The sequence below is a fragment of the Canis lupus genome, chromosome 37 (genome assembly GCF_003254725.2).
Source record: "Canis lupus dingo isolate Sandy chromosome 37, ASM325472v2, whole genome shotgun sequence".
Lineage (NCBI taxonomy): Eukaryota > Metazoa > Chordata > Mammalia > Carnivora > Canidae > Canis > Canis lupus.
This window is the reverse complement of record NC_064279.1, coordinates 23500654-23520384: the sequence shown is the minus strand read 5'-3', so window position 1 is coordinate 23520384 and position 19731 is coordinate 23500654. Positions and strand designations below refer to the sequence as shown.

Genomic DNA, 19731 nt, shown 5'->3' with positions numbered 1-19731 from the left:
CCTCCTATTTCCCTACTACCTCTGAAATTTTCTCCACACAACCTTTTATTGGAAATCATCATGTGACATAGTTTCCTTACTCCTCTGCTTATCTCAGAAGCTCCAATTATTAATATGATCCTTTGACGAGGACATCGGGAGTGATACCAAAGAGTAGCCCTTTGCCATTAGTAGATGAATTTTTTTTTTCCTTGAGTGACTTCAAAGTAACCCAATGATCTCTAGGGTCTGTTCGAGGTTGGATTGGAATCATGTATGCCATAAGACTGCCCTTAGCTAGCAAGTCTAAATAATTATATAGGCCATAACATGAAGCTGTTGACAATAGTCTTCACAACATGCTGGCAATCACATGAAGCGATCAGAATTTTCTGTGTGAAGGAACAGTAAACTGGAGTTAAAATTCAGTTAAACCGCCGTTAAGCTGTGCTGACAATATATACTACAGATGTCTAATTCCCAAGAGGATCTGACTCGAAAAATCCATGAAGTAGGATTCTCATGTAAACTAGGATTCACATAAGCCTACTGTGCTCTGACGAATCCATTCAGTACTGATTGGAAACCAAGTAATTCTAATTTAACTGTTCCAATAAAACAGTACCCCCATTCACTAGATTGGCAGCCAGATACCCCACAGAAGTGAGGAGAAAAGAGGACTTAGGGGACTAGATCACTTACACCATCGCCCTCCTGCACCCCAAACAATCTTTCTACATCCAGTTTACTAATTTCAAACGCAAATACTTCTGGAACTTGGATACCTGCTTAGGCAGTCTTAAGTAAAATGAGATTGAAATATTCGAGTTAAGATCAACACCTCCACATGCCAAGTTCCAACTTGGAGGCTGAATAGGAAACATTTACAGACAGCAAGTGTGACTATAGAGGCAATGGTTATAGGTTGCTAGCCAGGCAGAAACCAGCCCCAAAACAATCTCCTGGGGAGGTGGGGAAAGAGTAGAGAGAAGGAAGGGGGCAAAGACGAATTTCTCAATGAGGGAAGTGGTCCAGTGAATCACTACAGCTCATTTCCAGGATGCTAAAGCCAGCGCTAAATGTTCAGTGCTTATGACAAATGAAAATGTCAACTTGACCTCAAGCCTCCTCAATATTGGACCATGAGATTCCCACACCTAAGTGCATATGTTCAAATGGTTTTGTTTTTAATACTTACCTCCAGTGGCAAGACTATGTCCTCAGGCCTTGTGATCATGCTATGACAAATTCATTTATCATTTCTCCATTTTCAGAGTTAAAGCTCAGTGAACTTTCCCACTGATGTTGCAAGAATTAACGTCATTTTAAACCATAAAAGCCCCAAACAACTCACTTAAAATCACAATTCAATTCTGTGGCACTACCTCAAAGGCCCACTGTCAACTCACCTCATCATCTTTAGCTGCAAAGACCTTTAGGACTTGATTTCCCATAAAATATCTCCTGTGGACCTACAAGAGTTAAGTGAAGAAAATAATCAGTTCTGATCCAAAATAAGCAAGCAACACATACAGCCATAATGCCACAGTTACTAAGAAATTCAATTCAAAATGCTCTTAGTATGAAAACATTCACAGGGACTAGAAAAAACTTACTACTTGAGGTTCAATTCAATTAAACACAATATGTATCTGAATTCCAGGTATATGTCAAATATGCTGAGCACTGTAAACACAATAATAAACAGGATATAGTCTTGTCCTAAGGAGCCCAGACAAGTATAAAATTAACTTGGCTGCAGTATTACAGTCCAGCACTACAAAAGCACAAGAATGCAGCCCAGGACTACAAGAGCACACAAACAGGGCACCTAGCTGGGTCAGGAAGGGTCAGAGCAGGCTTCTGCAAATGGTGACATCTGGATCAAGACTTAAAGGATGAGCAGGAACTAAGAGAAAAGTCCAGCACAAGTGTCCAGATACTAGTGTGAATTAAGTCTGGAATGACATAAAAACATAGTACCCTTGAGGAACTGCTTTGGGAGCAGGTGCAATGCTCTAGTATGAAGGGCGAGAGGTAAAAAATTAGATTAGCAAGATTAGCAAAGATCAAATCGTTCAGTCCCTTATAAGCAAAGGATAAATGGTTTAGACTTCAACCCAAGAGCAATGACGAGGCACTGATAAACTGCAAAGAGACCAAAGTGAAGAACTAATTAGAGGGGCAGGGGCTATACTGGAGGACAGAAGAGTGAAACCAAAAATAAGTACTGCATGTCCTTCTGGCCCCCTTTGACTTCGATTTCTTCTCTGGCAGAGTATCAGAGGAGTCAAAGAAGCTCCACCAACAGCTTATTAGAAATGAAGACTGGCTGAGTGAAGTAAGTCAGTCGGTGAAGGACAAACATTATATGTTCTCATTCATTTGGGGAATATAAATAATAGTAAAAGGGAATATAAGGGAAGGGAGAAGAAATGTGTGGGAAATATCAGAAAGGGAGACAGAACGTAAAGACTGCTAACTCAGGGAAACGAACTAGGGGTGGTGGAAGGGGAGAAGGGCGGGGGGTGGGAGTGAATGGGTGACGGGCACTGGGGGTTATTCTGTATGTTAGTAAATTGAACACCAATAAAAAATAAATTAAAAAAAAAAAAAAGAAATGAAGACTGAAGAGTTCCTAGTATCATAACTAACCACCTGCAGCGACTGACTAAGACCAACATCTCTCTGCTCCATGTAATTTTGACTGTGGAGCTTATCTGTAAGAAAATGCCACGTGCTGTACAGGGCAATGCTTGTCAAGTGTTCTCCTGTCATCCCACCTCTGAAGCCAAGAAACTGAGCACTTTCAGAGTAACAGTGGCTCCAGAAGACAGAGCCTCAAAGGTGTGAGGGTTTGGCTCACATACTTCAAATACCCTCCATCGCCACTGCCAGTCCCATTTGAAGCTATTACTTAAAGAAATACAGGAATAATCCTAGGGATCCCTGGGTGGCGCAGCGGTTTAGCGCCTGCCTTTGGCCTAGGGCGCGATCCTGGAGACCCGGGATCGAATCCCACATCGGGCTCCTGGTGCATGGAGCCTGCTTCTCCCTCTGCCTATGTCTCTGCCTCTCTCTCTCTCTCTGTGTGACTATCATAAATAAATAAAAATTAAAAAAGAAAAAGGAATAATCCTATATTAAAACTAAAAATGTTGCTACATTCATATAGATTGCCCTCCTATTATAATCTGTAATGGTTCTTGACTGATTTAGTTTTTTTTTAAAAGATTTTATTTATTTATTCATGAGAAGACACAGAGACAGGCAGAGGGAGAAGCAGGCTCCATGCAGGGACCCTGATGTGGGACTTAATCCCAGGACTCCAGGATCATGCCCTGGGCTGAATGCAGGCACTCAACCACTGAGCCACACAGGCATCCCCCCCACCATACAAACTAAATTCTTACTCATTCTACAGTTACGTACCCAGAACACTGATAACTTGGAGAAAGACAAATTGAAAATTTAAAACAAGAGTAATTTCACCATTTCCTAATTAAAGAACAAAACAAAAACACCAAGACCAAAAAACCTATTTTATATAATAAAAATGCTCATATCAATTCAATCTAGAAATGTTAGTTTCCCTCACTTTGAGGGAAAATGGGAAAATATGTGATATCATTAAAGATAATTACTAGTCTATTAAAAGGTGTGGGTCTATACTTAGTCGCTACGGAAAATGCCTTGCTCTTAAAAAGATGAGTATGCATTTCTTAATACATGAAAGTAGGGATGAAAACTAAACCATTTCAAAAATCAGCTTGTCTATCTGGTGGGCAGATTATAAATGATTAATAGCATAGGCCTTAAAGTCAGAGAGACCTGGTTCAAAACCAGTCTCTAAGGACGCCTGGGTGGCTCAGTGGTTGAGTGGCTGCCTTCGGCTCAGGTCATGATCCTGGGGCCCTGGGATCAAGTCCCTGAGTTGGGCTCCCTGCAGGGAGCCTACTTCTCCCTCTGCCTGTGTCTCTGCCTCTCTGTGTGTCTCTCATGAATAAATAAAATCTCAAAAAACAAACAAACAAACAAAAAGCAGTCTTTACTACCTTCTCGCTGTGACCTTGGACCAATTACATATTCAACTTTTGATTGTGTAAGATACATGATCATGGCACCTATCTAGGAGGGTTGTATTAAAAATTAAATGGGGAGCAGCCCCGGTGGCCCAGCGGTTTAGCGCTGCCTTCCACCGGGGGTGTGATCCTGGAGACCTGGACCGAGTCCCATGTCGGGCTCCCTGCATGGAGCCTGCTTCTCCCTCTGCCTGTGTCTCTGCCTCTCTCTCTCCCTCTGTGTCTGTCATAAATAAATAAATAAATAAATAAATAAATAAATAAATAAATAAATAAATAAATAAATCTTAAAAAAATAAAATTAAATGGGAATTCACATTAAATGCCTAGTATATTGAATGGAATATTATAATCACTCAATAAGTGGTGGCTATCACAATTACTGTACCTGAGATTGTACTTGAGATATAGAGCTTAAAAACAACACAAGCTGATTTAGAGAACATATCATGACTTACAAGTTAGTTTTAATTTAAGAAGTCCTTTTAAAATGGAAAAATGTACTTTTATGTTCAGCTCACTCTTTTGCTTTGTCATTTAACTAAATAGGCCCCCCCACTACCACCCTGACACAGGTGACTTCAGTTACTTGGGTCATGAAGTTTGAATCAGCTGTTTTGGATAGATCTTTTCTAGCTAACTGGAATTAGGCAGACCCACTTCCCAACAGGTCAATTTTTACAAACAGGTCTGAATGAAGGTTCTACTTCACTGGAAGACTTAGAGGGACTGCCATTAACAACCTAAGTTTTAAGTCTGTAGAAGTCCCAAAGTGAATACTTTTATTTTTAAGAAATGCATTACTGGGGCAGCCCCGGTGGCACAGTGGTTTAGCGCCGCCTTCAGCCTGGGGCGTGATCCTGGAGACCCGGGATCGAGTCCCACGTCAGGCTCCCTGCGTAGAGCCCGCTTCTCCCTCTGCCTGTGTCTTTCTCTCTCTGTGCTTCTATAAAGAAATAAATAAAATTAAAAAAATAAAAGAAATGCATTACTTAGTAGAATTTGTCAGAGAATTGTTAGAAACTCTCAAGTGTCAAAAAGTATTTATTTTCACCATTAAAATCTTGGCAACTTTCAGTAAGTACTCCCAATTTTCAGCTTAAGAAGTTTAAAAACCTATCTAACAGTTTGGGCATATCAAAAAAAATAAATAAATAAAATAACAGTTTGGGCATATCATGGCAAACACCCCCCTCCCCCCGCCCCGCTGAATTATTCTAACACTGAAGCACATAGGGACTATATCCCAGAGCAACATGGATTAGTTCAAATCCAGCATATTGGGTAATATTTATTTTCATTACAATTCTTACTTGAATTTCTCTAGAACCAACAAACATTGCTTTATCCCTATAGAGTCTGAAAGGATAGGCTCTAAGATCTGCTTATTCATTTTCTCTGGTTGCCTACCTTAAGAAAATTTAATCTAAGACCTCCAGGAATCTTTAATAACCCTTTCTAGGATAGTATATGCTGTCCCACGGCCCTCAGTGAATCACTGCATTTCCTGCCACGTGTTCTGTGTATCTCTGTATCAGTGTCTAAAGAGCGTAGACTTGAGAACAGGTTTCAGATCCTAGACCTCTTTCTGAAAAAGGGTGACTGGCATAAACCACTGATATTTTAAGGGGCCTAGGGTCATTCAGAACACAAGTACAAGGGTGCCTGGGTGGTTCATTGGTTGAGTGTCTGCCTTCGGCTCAGGTCATAATCTTGGGATCCTGGGATTGAGCTCCCTGTTCAGTGGAGAGTCTGCTTCTCCCTCTTCCTCTGCTTGTGTTTTCTCTCTCCATGTGTCTCTCTCAAATGAAAAAATTAAAAATCTTAAAACCCAAGTAGACCTTCATTCCTTCAAAACACTTTATTATACCTAACAGTCTAGAGAAAGCAACACAATAGCAAAGAACCCAATGATGTTTCTTTCAGGCTACTGTGAGCAATGACCCACAGTCAAGCTTAGATGTGACTCTCAATGGCATATATTCTCATTCATGCTAAGACTTCCCAACTTTAATACATCTTGGTTTCTGTGTTCAAAAACTGAAGATAGTTATAATACTTATCCCCAGACAACATTCAAAAAAACCAGAAGTGAAATATACATTGTAAATAAAAGAACCAATCAAAATACCCTCTCAAATATTAAGAAAAAAGTTCATTTCTTTTGTGTACGAGTAAGTGCCATACCTGAGAAGATCTACAAAATCCCAAAACGGAGAAACACTTCCCCTCCAATTTATATTTCATGTGTTCTTCATCGACTTTAGAGAAAGGAACAATATCACTTCCATAGCGGAACCCTAGAGAACAAGAGAAGAGCATCTGTTAAGCATATGGGACCTCATTTTCGACAAGCTGAAATTAGCCCTACGCATATATTAAATACACGCACACTCCAGATCAAGCCTCCTTATACCGTTCGTGGGAATCAAATTACTGCCCCTTGTGATCAGTGGGGAAAAAGCAGGAGCAGATACACAAAACAACATATACAGTATACAGACAATTAAAATCTAATCACATTTTTTAAGTAGTATCTTCTGCAATCTAGTTACCTTAATGATTATCCAACCTAGAAGAAAGAATGTAGCGGATGTAATGTACTAGTTATCCTCCAAAGATAAACTATGGTTGACTAGAGTATAAGTATGATTTGTAAACATAACAAGAACACATTCATTCAGAAACCTGGAGACCTGCAGAGAAAAACGCCCAAAGGAAATTTTCAGAATAAAATGTTCTCCAAAATGCATGCTGGAGACAAACAAATGCCTAATGGGAGAAGCCAAAACTCTTCTATTTAGGAACATTCAATTGATAAGTTGGCTATTTTTCTGCATTTAAATCTACTTCATTTCTGAGATTATCTATTTTTTTTATTTTTAATTACTTTGGTTATTCATACAAATACAGACTCTCAGTTTCTTAAAAATAACTCCAATCCTGCTCCAGGGCTTCTGTTCTATAGAAGGTCACACCGTTTCAATATATAGTCTTCTGTGTTTGGTGGGGAGAAGGATAATCAAAGTCCAAGGATTCTGGCCTTGGGTAAGTGGAAAGGAAAAGCACCTGCATCTTTGCTCCAAGAAACAAAGAAACTTTATGTCTAGACTTTTATGGGTAGACTCTGTGATCCAGTCTATCTGTTCCTGTCAATCTGTTGATGGCATGCATTCAATTAAAAAGAAACACATTTATATTTTCATGTATGTCTTTTTAAAAAGCTGGTGATGAAAACAAAAACAACAACAATAAATTATCAGGAAAATGTATGGCGCATGACTACTAAGAGTAGTATCTAAATCAAATGTTTTTCCTAACTCTTCTGTGTCATCAGCATCATCTTGAATTTTTTAACTTGAAAACTCTAATTAGAACTGCCTTGTGTTTTCTCGTTCATCTATTGAAAGGGCAAAGCAATCTCTAAATTTTGTACATGGCAAAAAGCACAGAATGGGCTGTAACATGTAACTGAATTCTTTTGCATACATATGGATGCCAGTGCTTCCGTCCGCATACGAGAGGGCAGAGAGGGCAGGACAGATGCAGGAGGTATGTGGGTAAATGCACTGGGGTCAAAGACAAAAGCTGCATCTGTGTTCTCTGAACTCAATGTTTAACTCTTCCCTCTCCATTGCTCCAGCGATAAATGTTTTTTGCCTAAAATAAATCAAGCTGGGATTTTTTTTTTTTGCTTGTGACCAAGACAACTGGCACTTGATCTCCATTACATTCATCTTCTCAACACATAGATCCACTGATTCTCTGTCCCTCAAAACTAGAAACGGCTCCAGGTTGCTTTCAAAATTAAGCATCAACTTGGGGCACCTGGATGGCTCAATCAGTTAAGCGTCTGCCTTCGGCTCAGGTCATGATCCCAGTTCCTGGGATGGAGCCCCACTTCAGGCTCCCTGCTCAGTGAGGAGCCTGCTTCTCCCTCTCCCCCACTGCTGCTTGTGCTCTCTCTCTCTCAAAAATAAACAAGTAAAATCTTAAAAAAAAAAAAAAAAAAACAAGATTAAGATTAAGCGTTAAGTCTTCAGCCTGTCATTCAAAGCCTTTCCTGAGTCAGAATAGTCTATAGAATCACAGGCTCTGAAGTAGAGCAGTCCTGGGTGCAAATTCTGTTGCTGAAAGCTGCATGACTTTGAATACGTGAATGAATGTCTTTCAGCCTCAATTCTCTCATCCGTAAAATGGTAACAAGAGTCGGGTGCCTGTTTTCTGAGGCTACTAGGATGATTAAAAGGGAAAATTCAGGTAGTCCATGGGATACCACCCACAAGTACTAAACTGTGTATGCCTGACCCACAAGCCCAACTACCTGCTGTCACTGAGAAGCCCTCTACTTTCCTGGTCTTATGCCTTTAATCATGTTGTTCTTTGTTTCAATCATTATATAAGGATCATATGATTGGAAAGTGATGGAGCCATGATTCTCAGGTCTCACTCTAAAATTCACGCTCTTAACTACACTACAATATGAACGAAATAAACAGGAATTGCAGGATACTAACTACATTTTCTACTCATAATTGATTAGAAGAAAGGAAGTGCAACCACCATCACCTTAACCAACCCACCATGCCACATATAAATATGTACAAACACTGAGATTTAGTGCCACAGACAAAAGGCTTTTTGTTTTTGAAGACTTGCAAATTAAAACTATACTGGGTAGCACAGAGCCTGGCAATGAATTTATCTAAAGACTCTAGTTTCTATCTTAGCCATCACTTGGTATCTTGTAATTTTAGCTCTTGAAAATCCAGACACTCTCAGCTAGTTTGTAAGCCCTCTGGAGAGAAGTGCCCTGTGGACACATGATATAGATCAAACGGGTGTCATACAGGAAGTACAACTGTAAACACCCTAGCGAACATAAAGCCATATAATGAACAAAAACATTTCTGGTCCCCTAAATTACCTGAAGGGAGCAGAGCTGGCTAGATTCAGAAGACCTGAAACTGACACTCAAGGAACAATCACCATGGAAGTAATGTGAAACAGAGTAAACAAAGAAACTTGCTTCAGCTACATGAACAGAAATATTCTCCTAGCTAGTATGTTTCAAACTTTAAAATAATTAAGTCGTGTCCCCTAAGGACCTTTCCAACCCAGATGGAGTACCCAAGTGCATCCTGGGAGCCATTTTACCTCGGACCTGACAAATGAGCCCAATTTAGGACCTAGCATCTCATGCTCCCTCCCACGGTCGTGTCTCTAGAACTCAGAAAAACATCTGTCAAGACCACCAGCACAAAGTCAAGGCTGTCTCCCACTGCCCTGAAGCAAGTCTCTCCTGGAAGAGAGTGGAAGCTCTCACCAGCGCACCTTGAATAGTGTCCTCCTTCGGGACCTCTGTTTCATTGTCGTCATTTAAGCAATAAACGGTTTCTTTCTGTAGATCTTCTTTCTTGAGGGTTCTAGCGTCCACAACTGTCCAACCTTTTTTGACTTTCTCCTGTATAATCTTATTTCCAAAAAGAAAAATAAATGGAAAACAAGGAAAGCCAGGATTCCAATCAACAAATAACGAAAACCCCGTATACTCTCTGCTTTACAGGAAAATAATCCAGATCAACTACTCTAGCTTAACTGTTCTGTTTGTTCTTGCCCATTGTGGAAGTTTTCATTTATTTTCTAACTCTGGGTAATGTCATTTTCCCCCCAAGGTAATTCACAAATATTAATACTCATATATACACAAACACTTTCTATACAAAATCATCAGACTCTAAAATAGGACCATACGATTTGTTACTACATTGTTCCAAAAGAATAGGAAGAGATGTCTATTAGGAAACAGAACTCAATAAGGAAATCTGAAAAGGAAACTAGAAAAAAGAACAGAAGACTGTGTTCTATTCCAGGCCTTGATGGCAGCCAAAATAAGGAAGTATCTCCAAGGTTTTCATGTATGTGGCATGTGTCTTGGAATTAAGTCCCTAAATATATTTAAAAAAACCACTTGAATACACAAATACAAGTTTTTGTATATATTTTTATATTTAAATGTTTGTATGTATTTACTTCGTTCATTTAAAGAAAATAGGCAAGGAGGGTCATAGGGAGGCATGGATCACAGACTCCTACTCAAACTAGAATTTCATCAAGTAATTACCAAAATCAACTTATTTTTGAAAGTGTGCTATTATGTACAAACAGATGGAGATTACAAAAGGTAATTTCAATAGTTTTTGATGGTTCACAGATGCTGTTACTTCTAGATCATTAAAACTGAGACTGAGTTTTCAAAACTCTGTATTCTTTAGTGTATATCTATATTTCTGCTATGATACTTACAGTGACATGACTTAATGCATTCCATTTTCTTTCTTTCAAAAAAAAAAGAGGAGGAATCAACCTGGATTATAGATGATTCTTAAAACTTCATCTCCTAGTATGCTTTTTACATAAAAGCTAAATAGATGAGATGAACAGGGAGAGGAGTTACAGAAGCAGTAATTATGATACTGAATAACCCACACATGAATTGTCAGTTCCTTATATAAGCATATTTGCTTGCCTGGTGCATTGCTTTAAAAAATGTGTATGGGGGCGCCTGTCTGGCTCAGTTGATGGGAGCATGCAACTCTTGATCTCAGAGCTTTGAGTTTGAGCCCCATGTTAGATGTAGAGATTACTCAGAAACAAAAATTTTAAAAATCTAAAAATTAAAAATTAAAAAGGTTTATGTATACTTACCGATTTATAAGCCACAATCTTTATAGACAAACTGGAGCCAATGGTCAGTGTGCAGGGCCAAGGGATGGAACGCTTCTCAATTTTCTTAAAGACACACAGTTGTCTCAGACTCTCACTTAATAGTAAAAAAAGAAAAGAAAAAAAAGTGCGTATATATACATATATAGATACATATTATTGTATATTATGTTATATTACTGTAGATACAATAAAAGCAACAATTATAAAACATTACTTCTGTTGGGTGATGCAGTTAATTTTCTAGATTGAGAAGTGAGTTGTTGATCATAAACAGAAAACCAGCAAGGGATAGTAGGAAAATGACGACCACGAATTGGGAGAGAGCCAGAATACAACTGACTTGGCTTTAGGAGGAAGAAGCTGAACTACATTACCAACAGGTGAAAAAAAGAAAACCTCTCTATCTTCCCCTGCTCGATCTTTTCTTTCAAGTTGGCCTATGGTTCTTAACATTTTTTCAGTGCCAAGGACATTTTGAGGATATGATAAAAGCACACTCATAAGAGTTTGCCCACAATTTAAAGGGATCACCAACTCCCTGAGAACCATGGACTTGGGGATAAGAACCCCTGGCTCCAGAATATCTAAGGGTGAGTTCCATCCTATAATACCACTGTTTGTAACTCTACAATTTATTATTTAATTCCAATCACCTTAAATACAAAGCACGTATATGTATACAATGGAGAGAGTCAAAGACTCTCCAGGGGATAAAGGAATTTAGCCCATAGTTTGTCTTAAGATAAAGCAGGTAAGTCTAGGTTTTTTACTGACGGGAAGTAGCAAACACAATGTATAGTGCTATTTCATTTGAACATATATGAAGATCAATTCTATTTTTATCTGGTCCCTAATCAAATACAACAAAGAAGATTATAGGAGGTAGTTGGAATTTGTGGTGTTCACTAAGAAAGGAAATCAATGACCAAACACATTCAAAGCATATATTATGATCAATCCCCTTGGTAGAGATGAATAACAGATCTTAAAGAGGTAAAGAAAATTACCTGACATTATCCAGAGTTATGGACAAAGAAGTCTCAAAAGACTCCAAGTTTCAGAAATAATCTATAATAAACAGTAGATATTCTCCCTGACGCTCTACTTCCAAAGTCTATGGTAATTAATAAGTAAATGAATGAATAATTGACTAAATAAATAAATTAAAAAAAAAAAACAAGTTTACAGTTTTCCTTGGCTTTGGATTTGTTGGGGAAAGAAGGGGTCTGAAGCAGATCTAACCTATCTACAGGACATCACTAGTTTGAGTCACATCTAAAACCACCATTAGGTTTGAACTCTGTTCCAGGGGAAGTTCTAAACACTAGCATGTAATATGTAACATCTGAGAACAAATGGATCATTTCTGCAGAGACTTGCAGAAGTCTAGATGAGGACAAATCTAGCCCAGTGCTGTCTAGTACAACTTTCTGCAATGATAAAAATATTCTATTTCTAACTATGCCTGTCCAATAGGCTACTGAGCAAATGAAATGTGGCTAGTGTGACCAAGGGACTAAATTTATTTTATTTAATTTTAATGAAATTAAATTTAAATAGCCACATGTGGATAATGGCAATTGCAGCAGATAGCAAAGTTCCAGTCCATACCTCCATGACCCATCTAAAATCAAAGTATCTTCAAATTGTGAGGACGATACACAGTAATTTCCCTCCTGGCTATGATACAGGAAAATAAACTTTTTAAACATTAATTTGTTTTGGCCTACAATTTTTATGATACCATGGTGAATTTGTGAGTTTAAGACCTATATTCTCACATTAGAGCAAGCCATGTTCAAATCTGAAAGAAATATGTTAGAAATGCATATTTGTACATATCACAGTAAGAACACATATTATGACAAGAAATATCACGTTACAGGATTCCTCATAGATTCCTTGGCCAATCCCTAGGGAAACTACCATTCAACTTCCAAAATTCCCATTACCTACAATTTTTCAAGGGTGTCTGTGTTTAGAAAATCAGGATGTACTATTTGTCAATATTTCTTGTAATGTATCTGTAATGCATTACAAGAAATACTTTCTAATTGTGGTTGAGAAAAAAATTAGAGCACATATACACTTAACCACTCAAAGATATCTGAATTGTTGAACTTTTACTTATGAAGAACTTTGCTCAAATGCCTGTATTTTGTGTGTTTATTGATAAATAGGAATTAATTCATGGTATTATCCCTCAGAATATGAAATTTCACATACCACACTGCACAGTATTCTATTACCGCTTTTAACAAATAAGGCCCCTCAAATACATACTGTTGTAGTTGCTTCTGACTCCTCTCAGGTTCTTTGCACAGAATAAAAGTGCATGTCCAATTTCAACCAAGAACACTAAGGGACCACCAGGGATCCCGTGGTCTATAACTGAATGGTTGAAAAGGTAGTTTGCTTTAATGTTATAGGGTACTTCAAGGATTTCACATTTCTAAAATCACCTTGCCTTTACAAAAGCCACATAAAAGTAGATTATAAATTCTTTGTATTTTGGGTGTTTTGTTTTATCTGAACCAACTATGTTGTGACCAAAAGTTAAGAAAAAGTCTTTGTATTACAGTTAAGTATACTGCCTCCTAAAACCTAAATCAGATGATAAGAGGATATCGAGTATTTCAGATCTGACACCACTTTTCATAATTAGGAATGTATTTTATAGGTGAATGACAAAAAAAAAAAGCCCATGAAATGTGCCCCAAACTTGGCATAGAGTAAAATCTACCCTCTCATTTTTTATGTTTTGACTTGTTAAATCTTTCGCTATCTATACATTTCCAAACCTTACACACACAGGCCTGGAAACAAACCAGGAGTCTTGTGCCAACCACAAAAACTTTAAAAAGGGGATCAGGAGTTGGCATGTCATTTCTTCAAAGAAAATTGGAACATTTATTTAAGAATGATGGCTAACTCAGGAGTTGGCTAGTTAGGGAATCCTCTGATCAAGGGAGAAAATTAAGAGTCATGTCTGAAAGTTGCCAGCAATGTTTTCACTTCTTACCTGAAGGAATAAATTTCATCCAGCCCATCTTCACCTTCTAAAGACCTCATCACCTTTTTCACCATCCGAATACCTTCTTTTTGCTGCTCAGTAATTCCTTTTAGAGGAAATGAGGATCCCTGGTGGTCTGAGCGTGAGTTACCATCTCCCGGGTCCCCAGTGCCATCCTCCTTGCCAATGGGGAAAGGCAAACTACCCAGAAAAGATGAGCAGTGGTTAAGAAGACAAGCTCTGAAGCCAAATAATAAACTGGGCTCTAATCCTGTGACTGTGGCTCGCAGACTATGAGAAAATGAGCTTCAAATTCCTGTCAGTGGTGATTATCTACTTATTCTATCAGCTTCAAGTGACCGAAGCCTTTTTTGGTTTAGTAAAGGGGGGAATTTATTGGTTTATAGAACCAAATAATTGAGAGTGCAGGGTTGTATACGGCCTGAGGATGACTGGGACCAGTCTCAAACACCTCAAGGACTACCTACCCCTTGCATGGTCTCCATGTTGTTTCCCTGTGCCCTCGTGCTGGCTTCACTCTGACTGGCTTCCACCGCATCGCCTCTGAGCACACTCGAGCACACACTGCCCAGGTGCACAACCAATGAGGAATGGACTGAATGTTTAATGCTCTGGTCTCAAGTTCAAAAAACCAGGTATCAGTGGTAGGCTGGGGACTAGAAACTGTCATGAGGTTAAAGTGTAGGAAGGTTTGCTTCCTAGAAAAATGTGGGTTGGGGAGCCCTGGGTGGCTCAGCAGTTTAGCGCCACCTTCAGCCCAGAACATGATCTGGAGACCCGGAATCAAGTCCCACGTTGGGCTCCCTGCATGGAGCCTGGTTCTCCCTCTGCCTGTGTCTCTCCCTCTCTCTCTCTCTCTTTCTGTGTCTCTCATGAATAAATAAATAAAATCTTAAAAAAGTAAAAAAATTAAAAAATAAACAACCACATTTAATACTATCTATTAGATGGATAGATTTCTATCTCCATTTCCTAAAAAGCAACTGAAGCTACAGAGATGAACTAATCTGGCCAAGTCACACAGCTGGTGAGTGACACAGCAAAGTCACACTGCAAGTCACAGAGCCGGTGAGTGACACAGCAAAGACACAAAGCAAAGTTCTTTCCAAGGCAGCATATCACCTCACGGCCACTGAAATGCAACCGATAAACTTTCCACTTCACGCAACATCACCTATTGGTCACCATTATGTGGATGGTTATTTTTAAGGTGATTTCTATACCATTTTATTTGCTATACTTAAGATAGCATTTCCTGTTTAAATGTTTTCTACATGTACTCCACGTGACAGAAAACATGCCTTGCATGACCCATAGGGTAAAGAGGTTCCAGGGAGCAGGGTAAGGAACAGAGGGTTTGCATCAGGCCATTGCTGTTTCCACTACAGCCAACTGGAAGAAGGGGAGAATGACACAAAAGTGAAGAGTCAGGAAGTTATCCTGGAAAAAGAAGTTACAGTAACAGTTCTTTCTACCCTGCTTTTGACCAGATACAAACTTTCTCAACAGTCAACAGAAGACATTAAAAACCAGGTCCAAGGAATGAGCCTGATCAGAGCACAGTGCCTATTGGGCCTGTTCCAACTGGAACAATCAGTCATACCTGGGATACATCAAACAATAAAACCAGAAACTCTACTTGGTATGCTGGAGAGTGATAGCACAGGAATAAAGCATATTGCCTAAGAAAAAATACAACGGATCAAATCAGGAGTTTGATAACAAGGCTATGTTGTCTCTTCGACAGACTTTACAGTATCCCTCAGACAAGAAAGCCCTTTCCAATGACACTGACTAAAGTGCAGTATGCTTCAACCATGTAAAGGCATCCTGGAATTATGAACAGGAAGAGGAGCCAGGCAGGGCTTCTGAAGCACTGAGAAAACCTCAACTCAATAAGAAAAGAAGTGTCATTCAAAAAGCACTTAATTTCTCTGAAGTGCTATCTTAACAAGTATCAGTTTGATGAGTTATTCTCAACCATTTTTCTACAGTTCTACAGAAAGGAGATGCCCCTCAGCCATCTTAAGAGGTACATACATGCAAGAGAGGTTCTTAATTCCCCATGGCTGGCATTTCAAAGTAGCCAAAGGCTTACTACTCTGAACTGGAAGCTTCCTGGTATAGCTCTCAATGTGAAAAAGGAGTGTCCCCCAAAGACTAGTAAGTCAACGTCCTATACCATCACTCTGCTTTTGCCAAAAACAGGACAAGATAAAACTGGTTTCATATGCAGCAAGAAGCATTAGTGTGGTAAAAAAGAACTTTCTTGTTAGGGACAGAAGATAAAGTAAATGCCTGGGGTGGGCAGGGGAGCATTCAAGTTACTGGGGAAGGAGGGACTTTATCTTGCAACAAATTGTTAAGTATTTTGTGAACATTATTTTTTTTAAAAGAGAGAGAGAGAGAGAGAGAGTGTGTGTGTATGTGTGAATGGAGTGGGGGGAAGGGGCAGAGGGGGGAGGAGACAGAGAATCTTAAGCAGGCTCCATGCTCAGCACTGACACAGATGCAGAGCTAGATCTCACAACCCTGAGATCATGACCTGAGCTGAAATCAAGAGATAGACACTTAACCAACTGAGCCACCCAGGCAACCCTTTTGCCAACATTTTCACCTAGAATCTGTATACTGCATTTCTAAATACACACTAGCAAATTACATTTTACATACATGTGTGTGTCCTTTAGATTTGAAAAGACTTAAAAAAAATAAGCATTCTATGTGCTTAAAATAATTCTCAGGTTGACATTTCTCTCTACCCTCAAAGCATCTACTGCCTGCAAAACACTACTCTAGAGCTGTTTAACAAAAGGAACCATCAATCTGGTAATTGTTTGGATAAAGTCCTCTTTGTGGGCAGGAGATAAACTGAATATCCTCAAAAGATTCCTCAATTCTTTGAATCCAAGAGCCAACAAACATCTCCTATTGAGCTAAATTCCTGTTTCACTGTGACTTTCATCCCTTTATCACTAAAACTCAGAGTTCCTAGAACAGTGGGTGCTTCAGCAAATGTCTGCTGAAGTCAGTCACCTGACATATTTCGACTCTGAGCACAAAGAGAAGACTTGTGGGAACCAAGCACTCTAGAAAGGGGCCCCACTCCTTGCATTATAAGAATGCAGGATTGGTGTTCAGACATTATTCACATGGTCTTACAAGAACTGCAGAGAGATGCCAAATTTCTTCAAGTTATGGATTATAACATCCAACTGGTCTTTGCTGAATGGGCTGCTGAGGTCAGTGAACACTTCAATATGTCTCTTCTCAAACTTCTTTCCTCTAAAAGAGAGAGTTATCACAGTAAGAAATCATTTTCCTGAATTACTGCCTACAAACTCAAATGTACTTGGTCACTGAACCTCAGAAAGAGGTTAAGAAATGAATCTAGATATAGTTAACAAATGTGATTATATTCTAGAATCCCCATGTATCACTGATGCTCAGTTAAGTTCCTAATAACATATAATTAAATATCTATAATCTACTAAACATATAATCAAAATTTTTGAGTATTATGGAAATATTAAATCCCTGATTTTCCAATTCTAATTTCAGTTAAAGATGTGGTCACTGTCATTAAAAGATTCCTTTCCAGCCTCCACTTAGGCAGAATGTAAACAAGGAACTCTCCCAGTGACTACAACTTCAGACTTGCAAGGGTTCACTTTCCAAACACCCTTGTCTGATTCTACTCACAGGGCCAGTGGCAGGATTTTACATAAAATGTACAGAGTTTGAGAAATGATAATCAAATCTAGGCCTCAGATTTTGTGCAAATGTTCTTCCTAATAGTCAAGGGGTGAGTAGGTATGTATACATCCAAAGACCCACATTTCAAAGACACAGCAATTAAGTAAGTAATGAATTAGGAAGCTGTGGCCAGAGTTATGCAACTTTTATAACACTACAATTCCACTTTTTTCATGTTTTTAAGTTTTTACTTTAATTTCAGTTAATTAGTATATGGTGTTATATTAGCTTCATGCATTTAATTTCAGTGAGATTAGGAACAATAACATTTTTTAAAGTTCCTGGTAATTAACTTAAGCCAAATAGGAAAGAACTTGAAATAAGCCAAACATTTATTTTTCCCAGAGAAATTCCCATCAATATAGCCCTTCCTCTTTTTAAATTAAAAAAAAGAAAGGGTGAACTGGACCACTGAATTCTATCAAATATTTCTTTAGTCACACAAACATGCAGCTCAATTAACAATGAATCACAGTGCATGGAATACATCAACATGCAATTTTTGTCAAGAGACTCATTCCATCTCCCTTCAATTGAGACACTTACACAGTTTCTTGTTGAATCACATCCATGCATACAATGAGTGCATCCAGGACTCGGCTAGTTAAGGGCAGATGATATCACTAAACTGTCCCTTTATCCCAAGAACATAAAACTTTTTTCCAGTGAGGTCAACAGGGCTTGAAACTATGGACTCCGGGAGGACTCTGAGGATTTAAAAGTACTTGCCAAATTGCCTTTCTTCTAAAGTTTATTTCACTAACATATACTCAATTTTGCTATGTATTACAGTATACATCCTGAAACACATAATCAGAAAAAATAAACCCAAAGGTAATCTAACATATTCTCACTCAATAAAACAAAAACTATGATGCCATTTTACAATATCTAGAATCCATTTTTGGTGATTAGTCCATTCCTAAAGTGAGCTATAATTTAGCATTTCCAAGTCACTCAGCACAACTGCACCTCCCAGTGATCAGGGATAGCACCACTGTTTAGAAAAGAGTAACCCCTTAAATCATAGCATCTATGGAAGAAATTGGAAATTTCAGTTTAGGTCAGTCTGACTTTTGGCTTTCCCTCTGTCCAGGAAAGCACAGGGAAAGCTAGTGCTATATTCTACAAATATCTTCTCTACATTTTGAATCTACATTCAAACATCTCTAACCATCTCCACCATCAATCCCTCTGCACATATCAATACACAAATATACCCACTGGTATCTTCCCCTTTTGGTGCTCCCAACCCCTCAGTATCACTGGTACAGAGAAAGAGCAAGTGACTGGAGGGCCTGACCCAACCCAGTTAATTTCACATTAAATCCTAACACACAACACCTCCATGTCCCCAGAGCCAAAAGCATCATATACTCAGAGCTGGGACTCTGGGGAGCCTCATCAAACTAGATTATGATTCCCAAGATTAAAGGAAATTTCTTAAGAATCTTCTCTGGCTGAAAAAGGATACAGTCAGCTTGTTGAGAACCTGGTTGGATTTTTCTTTCAATGTCCTCCAGCAAGTCAAAATCTGGTAGCATCAGGTGTCTGTGCACTGTGATGTTCTGATACTGATCCTTACCAGCAAGGGCATTCTCAGTACCATCTGTACCAAAAAGGACTAATGCAATTTCATCCCTGCTCTCAGCAAACACCTAGAGAAGAAAATCAGAAGGTTAGGAATCATTGAGTACCGCCTGGAAGCCATTAGATACCTAATCTTCAGGGATTAAAACAAACATACCTCCTGATGGCATGTCCCTCCAGCCACTGTCAACAACAGAACACGGGGCTAGATAGCCCACTGGTCAATGACAATTCCTAGGCTCTAAGAAGACTTTCACTGAGTTCATTTCTTTTTTTTTTTTTTTAAAGATTTTATTTATTTATTCATGAGAGACACAGAGGCAGAGACCCAGGCAGAGAGGGAGGCAGGCTCCCCACATGCGGCCCAATGTGGGACTCGATCCAGGAACTCCTCCAGGCACTCCGTCTGAAGGCAGACACCCAACTGCTGAGCCACCCAGGTGTCCCACAATGAGTTCATTTCAATAGAACGTAGGAGTAGGACAGTGATAATTGCTCTTGCTGACTTCCAATCAAATCAGACTCTAATTCTCAATGAAAACTAAGTATGGATAATTAGTT

At 38.9% G+C, this 19731-nt stretch overlaps 1 protein-coding gene and 1 long non-coding RNA gene across 7 annotated transcripts in view; one reads left to right on the top strand and one right to left on the bottom strand.

Moving 5' to 3' along the window:
* Window positions 1–19731, bottom strand: part of XRCC5 (X-ray repair cross complementing 5) — an 89599-nt gene that overhangs the window by 62898 nt on the left and 6970 nt on the right. For 5 of the 6 annotated variants that reach the window (XR_007408792.1, XR_007408793.1, XM_025442212.3 and 2 more), the window contains exons 3-10: window positions 19055–19238; window positions 18127–18175; window positions 16987–17109; window positions 13813–14004; window positions 10770–10884; window positions 9396–9534; window positions 6249–6361; window positions 1389–1451 (exon numbers count right to left, since the gene is read on the bottom strand). Coding sequence is in view for 4 of the 6 variants with exons in the window: in XM_025442212.3 (XP_025297997.3) it covers window positions 1389–1451; window positions 6249–6361; window positions 9396–9534; window positions 10770–10884; window positions 13813–14004; window positions 16987–17109; window positions 18127–18175; window positions 19055–19238 (978 nt within the window). In the remaining 2 variants the exon portion in view is untranslated. The remainder of the gene's footprint in view (window positions 1–1388; window positions 1452–6248; window positions 6362–9395; window positions 9535–10769; window positions 10885–13812; window positions 14005–16986; window positions 17110–18126; window positions 18176–19054; window positions 19239–19731) is intronic. The other variant, XM_049106412.1, reaches the window with a different exon arrangement.
* Window positions 1–19731, top strand: part of LOC125754466 (uncharacterized) — a 38930-nt gene that overhangs the window by 18911 nt on the left and 288 nt on the right. The window contains exon 2 of the long non-coding RNA XR_007408794.1: window positions 2257–2320. This is a non-coding gene — a long non-coding RNA (uncharacterized LOC125754466). The remainder of the gene's footprint in view (window positions 1–2256; window positions 2321–19731) is intronic.